This window comes from Neolamprologus multifasciatus, chromosome 14 (assembly GCF_963576455.1).
Source record: "Neolamprologus multifasciatus chromosome 14, fNeoMul1.2, whole genome shotgun sequence".
Taxonomy (NCBI): Eukaryota; Metazoa; Chordata; class Actinopteri; order Cichliformes; family Cichlidae; genus Neolamprologus; species Neolamprologus multifasciatus.
The window spans coordinates 1441022-1462152 of NC_140452.1; the positions used below are offsets into that span (position 1 = coordinate 1441022).

The 21131-nt window shown below is 40.3% G+C and overlaps 3 protein-coding genes and 1 long non-coding RNA gene across 4 annotated transcripts in view; 3 read left to right on the forward strand and 1 right to left on the reverse strand.

Moving 5' to 3' along the window:
- chp2 (calcineurin-like EF-hand protein 2) overlaps window positions 1-21131 on the forward strand; it is an 88435-nt gene that overhangs the window by 16506 nt on the left and 50798 nt on the right. The window lies entirely within an intron of this gene.
- LOC146502876 (uncharacterized) lies at window positions 2483-3279 on the forward strand. Its single transcript, XR_014877821.1, has 2 exons — window positions 2483-2799; window positions 3212-3279. It is a non-coding gene; the product is annotated as an uncharacterized LOC146502876 (long non-coding RNA).
- LOC146502877 (heat shock 70 kDa protein 12A-like) lies at window positions 9621-16703 on the reverse strand. Its single transcript, XM_085184012.1, has 4 exons — window positions 16422-16703; window positions 15964-16188; window positions 15715-15886; window positions 9621-11784 (listed from the first exon to the last, which is right to left on the reverse strand). Exons 1-4 carry the CDS (start codon window positions 16701-16703, stop codon window positions 10745-10747), a joined length of 1719 nt encoding a protein of 572 aa, XP_085040138.1. The 3' UTR covers window positions 9621-10744.
- Window positions 16838-21103, forward strand: LOC146502878 (uncharacterized). Its single transcript, XM_085183772.1, has 10 exons — window positions 16838-16885; window positions 17013-17048; window positions 17549-17575; window positions 17678-17725; window positions 19284-19319; window positions 19899-19946; window positions 20066-20240; window positions 20349-20447; window positions 20527-20604; window positions 20743-21103. The coding sequence occupies exons 1-10, from the start codon at window positions 16863-16865 to the stop codon at window positions 21034-21036; spliced, it is 864 nt and encodes a 287-aa protein (XP_085039898.1). The 5' UTR covers window positions 16838-16862; the 3' UTR covers window positions 21037-21103.

Here is a 21131-nt window from a genome sequence, read left to right on the forward strand (position 1 = left end):
ACTTTGGTTCTAAGATTTAGATAATTATTTAATAAAAGCTAGATATTTTAAATGAGAATAAGAAAGAAAAGTATTTCTTTGTGCCCCCTTCTCCCTGTTAATGCCCTACCTGCCCCGATGGCAACACTTTGCTAGATCTGCCCCTGCACAGCTATCAGCTGTCAGCTACGTAGGAAAGGATGCTGGTGTTATTTGTCTCTCAGAAACAGTTCATAACTTCCCTTCAACTCATTCTTTTCACCTAAAAGGTAAACCTGTTTCTCCATCACCTGTTCAGCTCTGATGATTCAGTAAGGACATCTCCTGGTTTCATCTTCATGTTTTCCTCTCACCACATATCCAAACCATCATGACCAGCAGCTTTACAGCTGTGGCTCCAGCAAACATCAGCTGATACCAGAAATTAATATTAAATAAATTCTAACAAGAGCTGATCAAACTTAAACGTGCTGTTGTTGTTTAGCGTGACATCCGCTGGTTTCCTCTTTCTGGCGCAAAGTGGGCAATAAATAAACAAGAGAGAAAAGCCGATCAGCTGATCATTGATCAGTTTCATGATTGAAGTAGCAACAGGAGAGGCAGGGGGAGAGAATGAGAGAAGAAGAGGCAGCTGTGCAGCATAACGACAGAATAACTCCAGCTTTGTGCCTTTTTTTCATTATAGCGAAAGTACGGGACAAACTGCGTCTCTTCTCAGCTCAATACCAGTACAAGTTATTGTAACTGACTGTAAAAAGTCAGCACAACGAAAATAAACTCCACCTAAACTTGCTTTATATGTGACCCAGATAGACTGCAGGTCCTAACTTCTTACCTGAAGTTCAGTTCACCTGACACTCAGACCGGCGGCTGCCTCGGGGCTCTCCTCCTGCCTCCCCTTCCCTCATCCACCTGTTGCCTCTGTGGAAGCTCCGCCACAGCCACCACCAATCAACTGAGTTATTTTTACACATCGACCTGCATCTGGCCAATCCACCACCTCTCATTGTTCATACCATTACAAAAAAAAAATGCCCGGTATGCCCGATGGCCAGTCCAGCTATGTTAACCTGAAACCAAATCTGCAGCTCCATACAGCAATGTTACGACTTAGATTATATCTTACTCTTATGTTAGCTCCCCTCAGTAGCATACTGTCTGAAATATTCGACGGCTGCAATAATTCTTTAAGTGTTATTTTTTCCTTGTTTCTAATTCTAATTTCACCGAAGTTTGCTAAACTCAACAAACTTAATATTACTTAACGGGACATTTATTCTGTCCTCATTTTCTTTCACCGAAAAATTGTTTCCTGCGGTACCTCTTTCATGCTTGGCTCTCCTACCTTTGCTAACGTGATGCACATAGTGCAGAAGCCGATGCTGCATTCACTTACACTCGGATATCTGAGCTTCACCGTGAAAACATAATTGTACATTTGATATTTGAATGAATGAATTTTATTGTTTCACCTTTGGGGTGGCACCTGGGGTGGCCAGTCTGGTTGGGGGGGTGGCCTGTCCCCCCCCCAGGCCACCCCGCTGGACACGCCACTGGGCACAACCCTCTGTTCCCAAGATGGCTGAACTTCCAGCTGCTCGGCTTAGACTGTATAAACCAGCCTTTTACTCAACCGGTGTTGACTGTTTCGGGCCTATGTTTGTGAAGGTAGGAGGACATCATGAGAAACGCAGGGGAATCATTTTCAAGTGTATGACAACGAGGGCGGTACATCTGGATCTCCTAAGTAGCTTAGACGCGGATGCGTTCCTCATGGCCCTGAGGCGATTCATAGCCAGAAGAGGGACACCGGCAGAGTTATGGTCTGACTGTGGGACCAATTTCAAAGGGGGAGAACGAGAACTCAGAGAAGCCTTTGCCAACATGTCAGAGACATTGCAAGGGAGGCTCGCCCGTCAGAAGATCAGATTCCAGTTCAACCCCCCGGCAGCCCCACATTTCGGAGGTGTATGGGAGAGGGAAATCCGTTCAGTGAAGACAGCTCTGCGCACCTGTGTGGGTTCCCAACCTCTTCACAAGGAGGTACTCCGTACAGTTCTGCTGGAGGTGGAATTGATCCTTAACGCAAAGCCCTTAGGCTACGTTTCCACCGACGTAGCCGATGTGGACCCTGTGACACCCAATAGTCTCCTCATGGGGCGGCCTGATGGATCACTACCCCAGGTGGTCTACTCAGAGACAGAGAACCTCAGTCGGCGACGTTGGAGGCACTCACAGATTCTTGCTGATCAGTTCTGGGCAAGATTCATCAAGGAATACCTGCCTGGCTTACAGGCGGCAGAAATGGCAGTAAACTCCTCCTGAACTTCTGGAAAAGGCAGTTGTTATGGTGGCAGATCCGCAGCTGCCTCGAGCCTTGTGGCCAATACGCCATGTGATCAAGATTCATCGTAGTGATGATGGACTTGTCAGATCTGCTGATGTGAACGTTAATGGACGTGTTTACACCAGACCAGTTACTCGGTTGGTAGTGTTACCTGCCGTGCAATTGGAAGACAGCGATACTGAGAAGAATAGCAAGTCGCCTCCCGGAGCTGATTAGGGAGCCTTTTTTGGGGAGCAAATGTGTAACCACATTTGGGGGCGGCTGTATAAAAGGCTCTGGGATTTTATGTCTATGTTCTGCAATATTGTGTGGGGTGGAGTTGTAGTAAATGACGTAGGCAGAAGTTGGGTGTAACGCGATGCTACTCGAGAAGGGGAGATTGTTTTCCGTGTTAGTTCTGTTTACCTCGTAAGCTGTGTTCCTGGTTGCCATCCTTCACGGTGATGCTCCGAGTGTTAAGTTCATGACTGGAAGTAAGTTTCCTTAAATATGTTTATTTTCCGATTCTGATGTTGGCTGCAGCTTTAGTTACATTCTACCGCGTTGTAGCACCGCATTTTTTCATCTCGTGACTAGAGGCATGTGCCGCTGGCCTCCGCCATTATGTAGTAATTTTATTCAGCCACACGATGGCACCAAAGTCCCTTTGTTTACAGTTACAGTGGATGTTTCGGCTATGTATGACATTCTCACTGTGTTTACTGTGTCCTTTCTGTGTTTGGAGCAAGAGATGTAAGATTGGCAATAGTTCAAATCATATATGTTGTGTTATGTGTATATTCAGATGGATGTGTTGGTTTATCTCATTTAATTCTTTATGTTTATCTTAGTGAAGCTGTTGCTGTATATATTTATATACTCATGGCAACTTGTTTGTTACTACAGACTGCTGGCAACACTGAGCATCTAGGTGGCAATAAAACAGCTGGCGGTGACAATCCAGCAAAGTGGAAGCCTGTTGTCCTCCTTCCTGTATCCTGACCGATACACCATCTTGTTAGCTGCTGAACCTAAAAGAACTAGCCCTCGCCGAGTACTCCTCAACAGGTTGGATGGATTATCTCAGCAAATGAGAAGTTCTCACTAGCACAGATTTAGACAGATTTGTGAATAATATTTGATAGTAATGGGTCCTTTGTGTATGTAGAAAATGTTTCAGATCTTTAAGTTCAGCTCGTAAAAAATGGGAGCAAAAACAAAAGTGTTGTGTTTATATGTTTGTTCAGTGTAATTTTAGAATTGAGTGAGCTGGAGAATTTAGAATTATTAAAAGGTCATCTGCATAAAGCGAAATCTTATGTTGAGAATTGTTCAAGCAAAGTCCTTCAATAGTAGCATCCTTCCTAATGGCTATGGCAAAGGGTTCCATGGTCTGAGCGAATAACAAAGGGCTCAGTGGACAGCCCTGCCGACTGCCACGTTCAATCCTGAAATTGACCCACCTAAGACCATTGGTAATTACTGCCGAGAGAGGCGAAGTATAAAGGATCTGGATCCATTTAACAAAGGTGTCACCTAGACCAAATTCTTGAAGTGTAAAAAAAAGAAACGGCCATTCCAGACGGTCAAAGGCCTTTACACCATCAAGAGAGATGACTAGAGCTTCAGGGTTAAACAGGGATGAATGCTGAATGATGTCAAGTAGGCGCCTCACACTATATGTGGAATACCGCCCCTTGTATGATCATTCTTAACAATCAAAGGTAGCATTGGCTCAAGATGTATAGCCAGGACCTTAGCAAGTATCTTCAAATCAAGATTTAAAACAGATATAGGCCTATAGGGGCACATTCTTAACGTTTCCCCTTCTTCAAAATTAGAGAAATATTAGCCTCCATTAAAGAGGGAGGAAGGGTACCTGCACCATTACAACACCATTACTAAAAGAAGGTAGAAGAACACTTCTCCAACTCCAACCCCCGACGCATGTGGCAAGGACTCCAGACCATTACAGACTACAGGACCACCACACCCTCCCCCGCATCCTCTGATGTTTCCTTCCTCAACGAGCTCAACAACTTTTATGCTCATTTTGAGTGAGGGAATCCAACAACCACAACCAAAACAGACATGATGCCAGACCACCAACCTCTGACTCTCTCCCCCACCGATGTAGGAGCGGTGCTGAGCAGGATCAGTGTCCAAGGCTGCAGGTCCTGATGGCATCCCCGGGCGTGTTCTCAGAGCGTGTTCTGGGGAGCTTGCAGGAGTGCTCACAGACATATTCAACCTGTCCTTGGCCCACGCTGTGGTACCGGCCTGCTTCAAATCCACCTCCATCGTCCCCATACCCAAAAACTCCAACCCATCAAGCCACAACGACTACCGCCCAGTAGCACTCACCCCCATCATCACTAAGTGCTTAGAGCAGCTGGTCCTAGCACACTTCAAATCCTGTCTCCCCCCCACCCTGGACCCCCACCAATTCGCATACCGTCAGAACAGGAGCACAGAGGATGCAGTCTCCATCGCACTGCACTCTGTCCTCTCACACCTGGACAACAACAACACATACGCCAGAATGCTGTTTATAGACTTCAGTTCAGCGTTCAGTACAATCCACCCCTCACAACTCATCAGAAAACTGACAGACTTGGTCATCAGTTCCCTCATCTGCAAATGGTTACTGGACTTCCTGACCAACCGGCCCCAACATGTCCGGCTGGATAACCGCTGCTCATCTACAATCACAATGAACACCGGTGTACCACAAGGCTGTGTGATGAGCCCTTTCCTCTACTCCCTCTTCACCCACGACTGCAGACCTGCTGATGGTTCCAACACCATCATTAAGTTTGCAGATGACACCACGGTGATTGGCCTCATCAGTGACAATGATGAGGCCGCCTACAGGGAGGAGGTAGATCGTCTGGCTGAGTGGTGCGACAGAAACAACCTGCTGCTTAACACCGAGAAGACCAAGGAGCTCATCGTGGACTACAGGAGGAATGCTGACCCACATCCACCCATCCACATTAAGGGGACGGCTGTGGAGTGTGTGAGCAGCTTCAAGTTCCTGGGAGTCCACATCTCCGAGGATCTCATCTGGACGACCAACTGATCCAAGCTGGTCAAGAAGGCTCACCAGCGCCTCTTCTTCTTGAGGACTCTGAGGAAGAACCACCTGTCCTCAGACATCCTGGTGAACTTCTATCGCTGCACCATCGAGAGCATCCTGACCAACTGTATAACAGCCTGGTACGGGAACTGCTCTGCCTCGGACTGGAAGGCAGAGGGTCGTGAAAACTGCCCAGCGCATCGCCGGAGCACCACTTCCTGCCATAAAGGACATCTACAGGAAGCGGTGTCTGAAAAGGGCTGGGGAAATCATCAAAGACCCCAGTCACCCATCACATGGACTCTTCACCCTCCTGCCCTCTGGGAGGCGCTACATGAGCCTCCAGACTAAGACCACCAGGTACCGGAACAGCTTCTTCCCCACAGCTGTCAGACTCCTGAACTCTGCCTCCTGACATCTGACCCACGTTAACACATGGACTGAACACACACACACACACACACACACACACACGGACAACTGTACCCTCAAACACACAATAATAACATGGACTGAACCACCACTCACAACCACTAGCACTTTATATAGCCTCTTAACTGCACTACTGTATATTTCTGTGTAAATAATCATTCTGTACATACGATAATTTTTAATCCTACAACTGTTTATAACTTGCATAGTTCACATTTCTGTTTAACTGTATATCTCAGATTTCTGTATAGTTTTTTATATTTATATCCTGTTCACAGCCTGTACATACTTATAGTTATAGAATATTCATAACATACTTCATACCGTGTACATTATAACATACCATAATAGACCCATTTCTGTAACATACCTACATATCTATATTATTGCTACTATATATTGTAATATATCTATATCACTAAAGCACTTCTGGATGGATGCAAACTGCATTTCGTTGCCCTGTACCTGTGCATGTGCAATGACAGTAAAGTTGAATTCTATTCTATTCTATTCTATTCTATTCCATTCTATTCTTCAGTAAACTGGACTACCCAACAGAAGGACCCGAGGCCCCGCTGCACTTTTTTGGTAAGTTAAACGTGTTTGTAAGATAATCCGTAACTACTGTCCTTAGCTAGGTCCTGATACCTAGCTAGCTAAAATGATGAGCACTTGGCTGTCGGGGAAACTTGTTTTGCAAAGTTTGTTTAGCTAATCCGTGCAAGTGAATGAATTTACCCTGACTAAAGAAATCAAGAGAAACGCCCCAGGCTACTCAGTCACTAATTACCATTACTGTACTTTTATTACAAGTATTATACTGTAAATATAACAGGCTGCACTCTGCTTCAGCTCCTGTGCAGAGCTGAATATTAAATATCTTCAATTTAAAAAAAAAATTGTAATTAAGTAACTCCACATTAATTAGTAACTATGGATTAAACTGTAGATCTGATTAAACTGTAGATCTGATTAAACTGTAGATCTGATTAAACTGTAGATCTGATTAAACTGTAGATCTGAAAAAATGTAAGAGAAGAACTTCAGATCCTGGGTTTGTGAGGACAGAGAAGGATCAGCTTTATTTCAGATTTGAGAGATAAACTTTATATTTCAGTTTGTGATGGTTCTGTTGTCTTTGTGATTACAGGAGCTGCCCTCAGATTCAGACCTCAGCATCACCCAGTGACAGCAGACAGATCATCCAACATGTTCACATGTTAAGTCCAAAATTAACAGATGAAAACAGTACAAAGGTTAAAGTACCACATGTACTGTCACTGAAAGCTGCAGCTGTTTTATTGATAAAGATAAAGACAAAAAAAACAAAAGGATTAATCACTCATGTAACTGTGTCACTATATATCAGCATTAACAGGACCTCAGTTTGGTGTTTCACAAAGCTGCTGATCTCAGACCTGCACAGCTTCCGTTTTAAACACTTGATGTACTCAGCTGCATGAAGAGCATATGAGATTTTCTCTAACACAATTAAATAAAACCTGATGAAGGTCAAAGGTCATCACTTGTATGTTGAACTACAAACTTGTCATCTGGAATTTTTTCACAGTTTTTTGCAGATAGTGTGTTATTTACCATAAAGTGATTCAGAGTTATTCATACCAGAGTAACCAGAGAGGATCACATATTTTTAAATATATAACTTTCTACAGGACTGAATATAATATCTTTATGTAAAAGTCTGGAGCCTCTGGGGAGTATCTGAGTATTTATAACATTACACAAACCAAAGGTCTCATCACAGTGTTGATGAAATGCTGGGTTTATCCATCTCCTGGGGCGGGCCTACGGAGGAGCTCTGAAGATTTCCCTATGAGGGAGCTGCTGGTGAAGATCATGAGTCCTGCTTGATCAATGCCATGAGCTTCAGTCTTCCTGGTGTTTCTTAAATGATGCCTCTTACAGCGGGTCAACAGAACTTCTGGCACAGGACAGCTGTGATGAAAGAAAAGGAAGAAGTTTCTCCAAACCTCTGGACCCAGAAACCCAGCTTGGTCCTGATGGTCTCCCTCACTAGTTTCTCTCCAGGGTGAATGTAGCTGTTGATATAATATGGACTCTATTATTAAAAGAAAAGAACAAATTAGACTACACTACTGAGACGTTCTGCTGATGTTTTTAAAGTTTCCATGTTACCAGGATGTAGAGGGCTCTGAAGATTTAAACAGTTTTAGATCCATTACACTCACAAAGGACAGCATTACATATTTCATATTAACAGTAACTCTGGGCCTCTGTAGGTGCAGCTGATCTTATCGCTGTCTAAAAATGTATAACAAAACCTAAGAAGTGCTGAATCCTTCAATAATACAGACTATTAGAGTAACAGGTGTGTAGCATCGCTAACTATCTAGCAACTAGCCTCCAACCCATTGTGTATGCTAGCGGCTAATCTAGCAAACGAATTAACAACAGAGTGATTTTACATGTTGTAGAACTATAAGATGATAAGCTGTGTGTCTTTTTCATAACATAACTTTTTCATTGTATTCAGCATACAAGGCTGAGAACTAAGGGAGACAGAGCTTTTGCCATTGTGGCTCCCAGACTGTGAAACTCTCTCCCACTGAGCTTAAGATCTCTGGAATCTCTGGAATCAGTAGCTTCTTTTAAAAAAGAACTAAAAACACATCCTTTTAGAATTGCATTTTTTTAAACTGTTGTCAGTTTTGTTTTATACTTTGTTATCCTTGTGTGAAGCACTTTGTGATCTTTTATCCAGAAAGGTGCTATATAAATAAAGTTTTACTTACTTACTCACTTACTTACTTGTTGTTCCTAGAGTATTTAAAAGTAGAATGGGAGGCAGAGCCTTCAGTTTTCAGGCCCCTCTTCTGTGGAACCAGCTTCCAGTTTGGATTCAGGAGACAGACACTATCTCTACTTTTAAGATTAGGCTTCAAACTTTCCTTTTTGCTAAAGCATATAGTTAGGGCTGGACCAGGTGACCCTGAATCCTCCCTTAGTTATGCTGCAATAGACGTAGGCTGCCGGGGATTCCCATGATGCACTGCGTGTTTCTTCTTCACTCACTGTGTGGGAGGGAGTTTTTCCTTCCCACTGTCGCCAAAGTGCTTGCTCATAGGGGGTCATATGATTGTTGGGTTTTTCTCTGTATGCATTATTGTAGGGTCTACCTTGCAATATAAAGCGCCTTGAGGCAACTGTTGTTGTGATTTGGCGCTTGTTCTGTTTTCAATATGTTTATATGCTAATGACACAAATAAGTGTAATCTATTGTTATACATCGGAAAATTGTGAATCTTTTATTTTGAAATCTGGATAGACAGGAAGGCTTTTATTTTGACATATGCATAGACAGGAAGCAGGAAATGCAGAGAACAGTGGGAAAAGCATGGCTACACCTTTGTAATCATTCATGTGGAATCCAAAGCAATCCTTCAAAGGAGTCCTTCAGAAAGCAATAGTCGTAAGTTCTGTCAGTTCTTTGTATATTAAGCAATTAATAATAGGGTGTTTTGAGACATTATTTTGTACCTTCTTTGAAGTGCAGTTATAGGGTGTAGCTTCTGAGCTAATGATACAAGTGTACGCTCACCCACTACCTGCTTGTTTTTCTTTGTAGTAATATCAGTTTGCATATCTACAGTATGCTTATTTCATAGTCTCCTGTGTAAGTGCCTGAATATATTTACCTGCTGATTATATTAAAATCCATTAAGAGTTTTGTATTATGTGTTTTTCTAGTTTCACTCCAGTTCAATGATGTCAGTGCAAGATGATTGCTATGTTTGGAGTCATTAAAGGAGCAAGTACGCTCACCTTCCTGGCTCTTGAAAAAGAGTTTGGCTGGCTGTTTATGTATGTTCACACTCAGGGAGTTTAACACATAGAGAGAACAGTACAGCGCTGTATAAATGAAACATAATATGAATTGAATTTAATAGAATTTGTTAGCTAAATTAAATGTACTTAATAGGACGGTGTCAGTATCGATCTCTGTTTACTGGAAAGGTAAACCTTTTTTGTACTAAATGTCAGTTTGATCTTAGTATGAATTAAGATCAAACTGACATTTTGATCTTAATTCAGTTGACAAACTGACATAAGAATGAATTTGGTTAATTCATTCTTAGTATGAATTAACCAAAAAAATGTGTTTTAATGGATCATCTGCAGACAGGCATACTAATAAATGCTGCTTGCTCCTCATTCACCACCAGGTAATGCAACTGAAGGGGTACAAAGCACTTTAATCAGTTATAGGTTGAACGGATTGAGTAGCATTTTTTATTGTTTGTTTGTTTGTTTCCTGGACAGACTTTGTTAAACTATAATGAAATTACTTAATGAAGGTATCAATGTCTGTCTTGCAGCAGTCAAACCCAGGCAGCCCACAGAGAAAATGCATTTCTACAAAAATTCACATTTGTTAATTCCTTAAAGGAAAAGTGAGTTTTTTCACTGACTGTATACCATTATATCATCCAAGAGGAAACATGAGTTTTAAACTTAGTCTTCAACCACGTTTTGCATCCATCTCTTTTTAAGATTTGGTTTTTTTTATGTCAAATTTGATGGTGATTTATTGAATGTATGTTTATCTGTCCAAGTGACCATTCAAATTTAGGTTAATTATGATATGAATTATGATATAATTATGACAAAAGCAAGACTGGTTGTTCATTAAAGTATATTATATATACTTTAAATTAAGTCAGTTAAGCCACTGTGTATTATAAATTCTCCACAGCCAACTAATATTTCAAGATTATAAATTTTAAAAGAGTCATTAATACACAGAAATATGTATGGAAGCCAATCCATTAGCATTAGCTGAAGTCCAAAAGCCAAAGCCATGTGTTAACATTATGTTTTTTTAAAAAGTAATCAAAATTACAGGTGCACTTGAAGTTTGTCTATCAGAGGTTGATTTTGAAATATATTTATGATTTAGCCATGAAATCAAGCTGTATTTTGACTGTTGAACGCGAATCTATGTCGGTGGCTGTGGCCGTCATTTCTGTGGAGCCAAACCTGATTTCTAGTTTGATTTCACGATCCATGCCACGTGTTGTGTCAGGAGACGTAAGAACAGTTGAGCCAATTTTCGCTATTCCCTGCTCATCCACATATGTCAGACCTTGGACTTTTTTCTGTGTGCGATAAAATGGGAAGTTTACCTCGGTCTGATCTCTTTCTAATGGACTGAATTTGTGCTCTCTGGTTTCAGTCGAACCCACTTCCTCATCTTCTTTCACCAGCACACAGAAAATATCCTTACACCACTCACCCTCTTTGTTTATGATTTTTTTGTCTTCTCTATGCTTTGACTTATCAAATCTGTGTGAGGTACCAACCCCATAGGTAAAGGCACTTATTCGAGATGCCACCACTGGTGGGTTTCTTCCATACATCACAGCCCCCTTTACGATTGCTTCTTGAGGATTAGCAGGACACATAACTTTACACTGGTAACCAAACTGATTATTAACATGTTGACGTAGAATCTGGCTTTCAGCGTAGCCCCCCACTAACAGAATGTACTCGATGTTTAGATCTTTCTTCAGGATTTCTCTGAGACTGTCAGTGATGCCCTTCAGACTCTCAGCAAAGAAAGACCTTAGTTTCTCTTTGGAGATTTTGATGAATCCTTCATCCCAGGAAGCATCTTCCACTGTCTCAAAAAACTTTTCTATGTTTTGCTGATTTTGCCTTACCATTTCAGACAGATTATATGGGCAACCGATCAACAGATCACCATCATTTTCTTTTAAAACTGACACATCATACATCATTCTCTGTAGCTCTCCTGGATGCTGCCTTACATATTTGTCCCACAAGATATCACCAAAGATTTTTCTGAGGAACTCTTTGAATTTTCTGTCCACAGATTGTCCCCCCAGATCATTTCCTGAGGCCTTGTGCAGCTCCCTTAATCTTCCTCCATCCAGGACTTCATGAACAGTGATATCAACAGTTCCTCCTGCGACACACAGAAGAGTCAATAAAAAGCATCTGTAATAAATTCTGTTCAGAATCCCTGTGTTGGCAGATAGACCTATGGTTTCTGTGCTCTGATGCATGCCTATGGCATTTTTCAATGAGCATTTTTGTTGGATTAAAGAAAAGCGCAATCCTCTTTTTAACCAAGCAGTATTCAGCGACTTAATCTCTGAATGCAGCTTTTATAGGTCTCTGAAAACAGGATTGGCCAGCAGACCAGGGTGTCAGGGCACTGACATCAGAGGACAACTTGTGCCCAATGAAAGTATTGAAATTACCTGATATTTAAATGCATTATATTTGTGTCACGATTCAGAAAATGTGTATTTTGTTCATACAAGTGTTGGAGGCATTTTCCCTGTTTGATGCAATTAGTTTTTGTTTTTTTTTGGGGGGGGGGGGGGGGGGGGGGGGGGGGTTTCTCAAAAAAGTAATCTATTACACATATTACACAGCTTTCTCAAAAGTAATGCAGTACATTAGTTAATTACTCCCCGGAGAACGTTCATCTGTAAAATAACCTAAAACACGTTAACTTATAATTACCATTTCACAATATAAACCTCAGGCTACAGTCCCACACACCAACACAAATTCATGTCCTAATGAAGACACAAAAAGGATCGTTCTCTTAGTATTTAGGTATGTCAAATGTCAAAAAACACAAAGTGAAGATGAAAACCAGCACAGAGAGACTTTAAGGTAAAATAGTAATGGCCCAGGTGTGTGTGACTAGCCTACCACCTCGTCTGCTCATTGTTTGCAATTGTTTTATTTATCTGTAGTTGTTGTCAAGATCTCTCTGCTTTGCTCGTCTATTATCTCGAGATTCTTCTTAACATTCAAGCATCTGTGGTGTCTCTATCACAGCACAACTTGGAGATAAAAGTGTGCCTTCCCTGTCAATTAATGCTAGATTGCTAGCAAATAGGACATTTGTACTTATTTCAATTTGACCCCATTCAATGTTTATCATTCAAAAAATAAAAGTTGGCGTTTTTTTTCTGCTTCTTACTTCCTGGCTATTCCTAATTTGATGGAGACAACTGGGAACAACATTTTTATGATGTTCAATGACCTGTACACATTTTGCATACATCAGTGTTCCTCTCAGGTCAACTTGACCCCAAGTTGTTTTAGTTATGTAAAGCATGTCTGTCTGTGTGTGTGACCTAAAATCCTTACACTTGCAGGTGCAGACTTGGTTATTTGAAGTTGATATATGAAGGGGGGGGGGGGGGGGGACCATGAGAACTTTGATACTTCTCGCAGTGTGACTTAAGAGTTGTTCACATCCAAGTTTTGAGTGTGTGTGTGTATGTGTGTGTGAGAGAGACCTACTATACTTACACCTGTCAAATTAGAACTGATATTTCTCGTGTAGTGGTGGGTCCTTGCAGGAATTTCCCACAAGGACATTGACAACTCATATAAAACAAGGGAGGAGCAGACTTATAAAAGCTTCGATGACAGTGTTGTATCTATTTTCTGCTGTTTTACTTGCATCTATTTGAAAGAGTGAGAGTAAACACAAAACATTATTTTAAATTATATATGCTGGGATATGCATTACCTTCACGTTTCACGTTAAATTTGTTTAAAAGGAAAAAGCTGAAAATTTAAATAGTTAAAAGTTTAAAATGTAAATAGTTGTTTTTTGTATTATATGATTTATTTATTACATTTTATGTGGAGTGAATAAATAAAGTATATTTATGGTGGCCCTTAGAGACAAAGCACGTACAACCTCCAAAACACGTACAAACTCAGAAGCACGTATAAAAGACAACAGAAGTGCTCCAGGATGCTAGGGGGCAGTGTTGAGCTTTTGTTTCCTAGTGGCTACACAAGCCAGGAAGTACCAACAACCGGATTTGGTGTGTGGTAATAACAGGTAAAAGTTTTTTTTTTTTTATTATTATTTGAATATATATGAGTGCTTGTCTATAAATACACAAACAATACACACATGCTTTCAATTGTGTAATTTAAGTGATCTAGTAGCTCTGTTTTGGAAGTTCAGTAAACGCTAGAAATGTGTTTTGGAGTTTGTACATGCTTTAGAGTTTGTGCGTGCTTTGTCTCTAGGGGCCATATATAAACATATATAAATAAAACCACTTTTTTTAACATTAGTAATTCCTTTTCTGCATAATTTTATATTATTGTTAATGATTAAATAATTAAAGCAACAAAACAACCTGAAGAGCCGGTTCGGAGCCGAAGGAGCCGGCTCTTTTTAGTGAGCCGAGCCGAAAGAGCCGGATCTCTAAAAAGAGCCGGAAATCCATCACTATTAGTTACTAATTACTTTTTTCAAGTAACTTGACTAACACTGCATGTAAGCAGTGAGTCCAAACCCCTCATCAAAGGCTTTTTTGATCTTATTGACTCTTAATTTCTCTGAGTCACAGTGAGTTGGTGACCTGACACATTAGACCTTGTATTGTTGTTTGGCTTAAGTGGTGTGATCCCAGGTTTATATATATCACTGATATAACACCTACCTTTGCTATTTTATTTTGCTGTTACGCAGCTAGAGGTCCTTACTTGAGCTTTTTTCACAACTGGTAGCCAAGAATAGCCACAGGTCTCAGGTTCTTTTTAATGACCTTGACTCCTTCCTAAATCCTTGTCACTCGCACAACATTGTGCCTTCAACTCTATGGTGTCAACATTTTTGTGCATTTTTGTTGACAGGATTTCTGACCTTCTATTCTCATCTTCTGCTATTACCATTGATTCCTCTGTTTCACCTTTGTGATGTGATGGTTTTGGGTTATTGACCCAGTATTTCTAGGTTTCTGGACTTCACAGTAAATTCTGTGGAGATTCTTTGCTTCATGATTAACTCAACCTTTGAACCCATTCATGGTGCCACTATTGTCACTAAACTTGACTTACACAATGCCTATCGTCTGATCTGCATTTGGGAGGGGAATGAATGGAAAACTACTTTCAATACACCTCTTGGCCTCACTAACACTCCAGCAGTTTTCCGGGAATTTGCAAATAATGTTCTAAGGGACTTTCTGAACATCTTTGTGTTTGTATATCTTCATGATTTCCAGATTTTGTCCAAGAACCTGGAGGAGCACCGTGTCTATGTTCGCTCTGTCCGACTCCTTGAGAACTGCTGTCACTGTTGAGTTATATTTTTACTACTCTGTGGCAGAGTAGTACCTGGTAGTAGTAATGCTGCAGACACCAGGGGAGATGGACGCACCTGCACGGCATCTGCAATCATGCCTCGGTGGCATAAAAAGACACTCACTCAGCTGTCCTCTCAAAGCTTCAGGACCTTTGCCTGAAAGTAAGGCAGCAAGCTCAGTATTCCTCTTTCCTCCTCATATTTACTCCTCACTGCCAGGTCAAACTACACTCCCCCTCTGTTACAGTGCCTTCATGTCAGAGACTCCCCGCCCACACATTGTCATTGCTATCTGTATGTTTACAAAAAACTTGTAAAACCTTATCAAGGTTTCAGTTTGATTTCTGCGCTTTAGTCCACTCCCACATACTGGCCTCCAGGCGCCTTTGAGAGTTTTTAAGTCTTTAAATAGCTCTTGAATCTTGTTCTCTACTAGACCAGTTCTCAATTCCTATCCCTAATTATAAGTTTGCAGTTTTAAATGTTTTATATTTTTAGTTTACGTGGATGTAGTGGCCTCACATTTCCTTAGTTTTACTTGCCATTTTATTTCTATGAAGTTTCTAAGAATAACTTCTGATGACAAGCAATTATAGAGGAGAGGTGTTCTGTTAGTAGTTATAAGTGAATAAGGTTATGTACTGTGAAGTCCTCTACGCCAGTCTCTGGCACAACAATATTGTTGAAAGTAATTTTTAAAATGCCCATTTTCATATCATTAGCCTTTTAAAGCTTAGATGAGAATTAAACATATAGTACCTCCGCAGTCCACAACAATGTACTGTGTTCCTGGAATCTCATCTAGAGTGTCTTCTCCATGACTCTCTGCTATGAAACCACCAGCTGGGAGCTTCCTACACCAGATTGAGGCTGCTTCTGGTTCCAGTGCGATGATAAGCTTGTTGTAATTTCCTCTAGTAATAATACCTGCCTGCAAGGAAAACAGAAATAAATAATGTTTCCCTTTTAAAACAGCTATTCTGTACACCTTTATATTCTCATTGTTACCTGAATTGCAGCTTCTCTCATGAACTGCTTTGCTGAATGATCCCAAATCGCCGGTACAGTAAGCACCCAGGTGAAGTCAGAGGCTTTAAACTCAATCCCATATGTGTTGTCTGCAATGGTTTTCAGTGCATCTTCTTTCAGGTATCTTAGAGCTTCTTTGAATACCGTCAAGGCCTTCATGAACCTTCCATTTGCAGCTTCAATTGTCACACCACTGCTAATTTTCTGTAACGGTGGTCTGGATATTAGTTCAGAACTTTGTATGGAAATTTTCCCAATGTCCCTGTTTCCTAAGGTTGTGAGTGCCTAAAGATACATTAGCCTTAACAAGATAGATTAATAAAATACTGGAACCATATTTATTTATTTTAGTTTAGCACTTAGGAAACTTTCAATACAAAGTAGAAGATGTTACTCCATAATATAAGAGTATTGATATTAAGCATTGTTTTACTTACTTTGCCATAGAGGGACATCTTGAAGCAACTGAAGAAGAACGTCTTTCTTGCTTTTTCACCAGGTAGTCTAAAATAAGCTGACTGGGCTTCATAACCAAATTTGAGAAATTCTTCATTTTCATCAAACAGGATGCAGGTTGGAGTCTTTGTGGTCCTGTGTGCAACCTGCTGACCCCAGAATCTTACTTTGGGATCAGTTTCTTCCTCTGTTCTTGTCAGACTGAAGGCGTATCCACTATACGCAGTGCCAAAGTCTATTGCTATGACATATGAGTCACCCATTGTGGAAACAGTGCTGAAGTGCAGTAGGTGCAGAGTATTTATCACCAAACCAAAGGGGTGGTGCTCACTGAACTCCACCCCTCTGCATTTGGTGAGTTGAGTGTCACAGTCATAACTGTCAGTTTGGAAGAAGACATTCAGCAGACAAGACACAGCAAGATGAGCCGACAAACAGGCAGCAGGTAAATACATCAGCTCAATCTCCATCATCTTTGAACTGTCACGTTGAAGTGATTATACTAGAAGAAAAATATTTAGACATGAAAAAAATATAAGTGATATCAATGTTTTCTCTTTACCATATAACAGAGATTCTCATCATGCAACAGATGCAAAAGAGAAGAGGTAAATATTCATTCTTTGCTATCATTTAATGTTTTTGATTAAAAAGGAAACCTGCCACAATGTGTTTGTTTCCACAACTGAACTAATAAAACTCATTCAGTTTTATTTAACTAAATACTTGTTTAAATTGTACTCTTAAACTTAAAAATTTTGGGGTATAAGTAATCTTATAGAGTTTTTCAATCCACTGTGTACATTCACATTTGATATTAAAAACTGTTTTGTAAGAAGTGTCATGCTTATGGTTGTGGAATGAAAATTCATTAAAAAAACATCATGCAAATGCTGAAAACAGTAGACGTGTCAATGAGACAACATTTGGGATAACAACATTATTTATGTATTTAAATTGTTGTGATTTAACCATCACAAGATCAGTTTGTCAGTGCCTGAGTTTTAAACTCTCAGGTTCATGTTTCACATTTCAGTGATTTAAATAATGAAATTGTTGGCTGTTATGTGTTTAACGAGAATAATCTCTCTGTGATGTTTGCAAACAGGTTGGCTGAAATACTTGACCAGGCAAAGTAAACATTTTTGCTCATCTTGCATCAGTACTTTTCATTACTCATATTAGTTTGTCCACTAATGCATGAATCTGTTTTGCTTACTGCATATATCACTCACAGTATTGCGAAGGAACGTCAAGAAAAGGAAGGACGTGTAATCATGGGGAGGTACGTGTGTGTGAACATTCCAAAATCAAGTTCTAGTTTACTGTCCAAGCTGGATATTACTATATTTTACAGGGTGATAGCATGGATCACTAAATTGAAACCATCAAAATATTTTCCTGCTTAATAACAGTGGTTTCTAAAGCTATTAAGCTGGCAACAAATATGTTTTATTTTTATTGAGCAACAACAATGTGTTAATCCATCGTAGCATTAGTGTTGATTGCTGTATGTGTGGTAAATCTGAAAGTGAGTTTTAAAATCAAGGTTATGATATTGTTAAAAAAGGAATAAATCTGTGTTTAGTAAGATAAGATAAGATCAACTTTATTAGTCCCACACGTGGAAAATTTGTTTTGTCACAGCAGAAAGTGGACAGTGCAAAGTTATTTAGCAAAAGTTAGAGAACAGTGGAACACAATAACAATAATACACTGTACACAACTGTACAGAATAAAATAGAATACAAATGCTATATACAACTGAGTAAAAATACAACTTTGTCAGAAAAGAGTATTGCTCTTAGTCTTATTGCACATGTGTGGGTTTGTGTGTTTGATCAGCTGCAAAAGTCTTTGTTGTGGAGTCTGACAGCAGTGGGGAGTAAAGACCTGCGAAATCTCTCCGTCCCACACCGTGGGTGCCGCAGACTGTAGGAGCTGCTCAGTGCTGTCAGAGTCTCCTGCATGGGGTGGGAGATGTTGTCCGACAGGGATGACAGCTTAGCCACAATTCTCCTGTTCTGCCGCCTCAGCCAGACCACACCATAAAAGATGGCTGAGGCCACCACAGAGCCATAGAAGGTCTTCAGGAGTGGGCCCTTCACTCCAAAAGACCTGAGTCTCTGCAGCAGGTACAGCCTGCTCTGCCCTTTCCTGTCGAGGGCGTCTGAGTTATGAGTCCAGTCCAGTTTATTGTTCAGATGAACACCAAGGTACCTGTAGCTGTCCACAGCCTCAGTGTCCATAGCTTGGATGTTCAGTGGTTGCAGTGGAGGATGTTTGTGCCTGTGGAAGTCTACCACCAGCTCCTTGGTTTTATTAGTGTTGATCTGGAGGTAGTTCTGCTGGCACCAGTCCACAAGGCCATAGGTCAGTCCTCTGTACACCTTGTCGTCCCCATCAGTGATGAAACCAATTATTACAGAGTCATAAGAGACTCTGCAGGAAGCACTGGGTGGAGTTGTGGGAGAAGTCTGCAGTGTAGATGGTGAAGAGGAACGCAGCCAGAACTGTTCACTGTACTGCAGACGACCCTCTCCGACACACAGCCCTGAGTTCTCACATACTGTGGTCGGTCAGTGAGGTAGTCCAAAATCCAGGTAGTGAGGTGATGGTCCACTCCTGAGTTCTCCAGCTTGTCCTTCAGAACCGAGGGAAGAATAGTGTTGAAGGCACTGGAGAAATCAAAGAACATGATTCTCACAGTGCTCCCAGCGGTCTCCAGATGAGCGAGGGAACAATGTAGGAGGTGAATGACGACATTATCCGCTCAAATGTGTTTAGTGATGTGTTTGTGATGCGATGTTTTTTTAAATTAAGCTTTCTGTATTTTTTAACAGTTTGGCTAAGATGGAAGAACTTTACAGAGATGAAAGGTAATTATATTTCTTCCATGATATTTGATACACAGATCCTCTCTTGCTCCAGTGTTTTAAATAGATTAGTCAACTCACATGTGATACAAAGGCGTATCACAGATTTATGTAATTGTTTCTTCCTGTTAAAGACTGTTTGCTCACAGGGGAATCATCTGATTGTTGGTTCTATATTTTATTGCAGGTTCTTGATCTTACAATATAAATCATGTTGAGCTGCAAATAAAAATGAATTGAACAATAAATGAATTATTGAAGTGAATTGAATAATGAGTTGTCTGTGAAGGTTCTCAGTCAGTATTATTATTCAGTATTAGGCTACTGAATAATGAGTTCAGTAGCCTAATATTTCTTTTTAATTAAGTTCTAAATGGCTTGGTGAATGCCTTTCTTTTATTATTCTTTTTAGCTTAAAAGTGGCTTCTTAAGTAAATTGTTCTCAACTCTCAACCTCCTCTAATGAAACACTTAAACATACCTGGTGCACAGCATTTTTTTTACTGTTGAATGTTAATGAGTACCTCATAATAATGCAACAACATCATTGCTTTTAAACACAGACTATTATTTATTCCACAGTGCTGCACGTAAAGAAAAAGAAGAAGAACTTAGATCATTCAAAGATAGGTACAGAATCACTTTAAGGTGCTTTGAATGATGGTCCAGCAACCACCAACATGCTGTCTTAGACTTGGAAGAAAACCTTGTACACCAGATTTTAATTAACAATTCTCCCTGTTTTCCAGAGTTGCAGGAAAGGTTAATCTTTCACTAAGGACAGGGAACTTGGAGAGCATAAATAACCCTGTGAATGAAACCAGACTGAAAGAGATGTATAGAGACCTGAGGATCGAGTTTCGTACAATGATAAGTTTTCTGAAAAAACATAAAACACCAGAGGACATCAAATCCTGGATTAAAGTACAATATATTGTCTATGCACATATACAGTGTAACACATGCTAAATTGCCATCCAGAATCTTTGGTGTTGTACTAAAACTTTTGTTTTATTCTCTTTGATGATAAAGAAACACTTTGAAGATGGAGCAAATGAAATGAAGGAAATGAAGAGAAAGATAGAGGAGGTGTTTAACCAGGATGTGTTCAACATTCAGTTATCTCAGAAGGTACTGATTGGATGTGTTAAACTGGATTATTGACACTTCTGTAATGCAGATTTATGATAGGCTCCCTTCTCTGTTTCAGGTTAATGAATACAAAAAGTTATCAATTCAGAACCTTCAGTTGGTTGTGTACGACAGCTGGAAAGATGCTGCTGCTCAGGTTTGTAGGAATCAAAGTTTTTAAAGTGCAAGATAGCCACAGCTTATTAATGGGAAGGTTGTTAATTTGTTTAATAATAAATTATAACCTGAAAAAAGTTATGTATTAATGGCTATTTGAAAACTTTCTGTCTGACAGAATCCTTTACAACGGCACCAACATGTAAATGATAAAGCTGTAATAGACTATCTCAACTCTAAATGCCGCTGGCTGGGCCAAATGTTGGCTTTGAATGATCCTCCTCTTCAACCTGACTGGGAGTGTTTCGGTCCTCGGATGCCTCCTTGGGACATTTTCCCACAAGACCTCCAAGCTGGTTCTCCCACGTACAGCATACACATAAAGTTAATTGCAATTAAAATCTTAAATAATTTTTTATACAGGATTTTAATTGAGTGTTTTCTTTTTTTCCAGAATGGCAGGAAAGGTTAATCATTCACCAAACACAGGGAACTTGGAGAGCATAAATAACCCTGTGAATGAAACCAGACTGAAAGAGATGTATAGAGACCTGAGGATCGAGTTTC

What these genes read in the sequence shown, in the direction of transcription:
- LOC146502877 (XM_085184012.1), bottom strand. Translation starts at nt 16,703, where the DNA reads ATGGGTGACTCATATGTCATAGCAATAGACTTTGGCACTGCGTATAGT. An exon ending in AGATGTCCCTCTATGGCAAA is followed by an intron (nt 16,189 to 16,421) that starts GTAAGTAAAACA and finishes CCACCGTTACAG; the next exon opens with AAAATTAGCAGTGGTGTGAC. An exon ending in TGAGAGAAGCTGCAATTCAG is followed by an intron (nt 15,887 to 15,963) that starts GTAACAATGAGA and finishes TTTTCCTTGCAG; the next exon opens with GCAGGTATTATTACTAGAGG.
- LOC146502878 (XM_085183772.1), top strand. Translation starts at nt 16,863, where the DNA reads ATGAGCCGACAAACAGGCAGCAG. An exon ending in GGACGTGTAATCATGGGGAG is followed by an intron (nt 17,726 to 19,283) that starts GTACGTGTGTGT and finishes ATTTTTTAACAG; the next exon opens with TTTGGCTAAGATGGAAGAAC. An exon ending in ACATTCAGTTATCTCAGAAG is followed by an intron (nt 20,448 to 20,526) that starts GTACTGATTGGA and finishes TCTCTGTTTCAG; the next exon opens with GTTAATGAATACAAAAAGTT.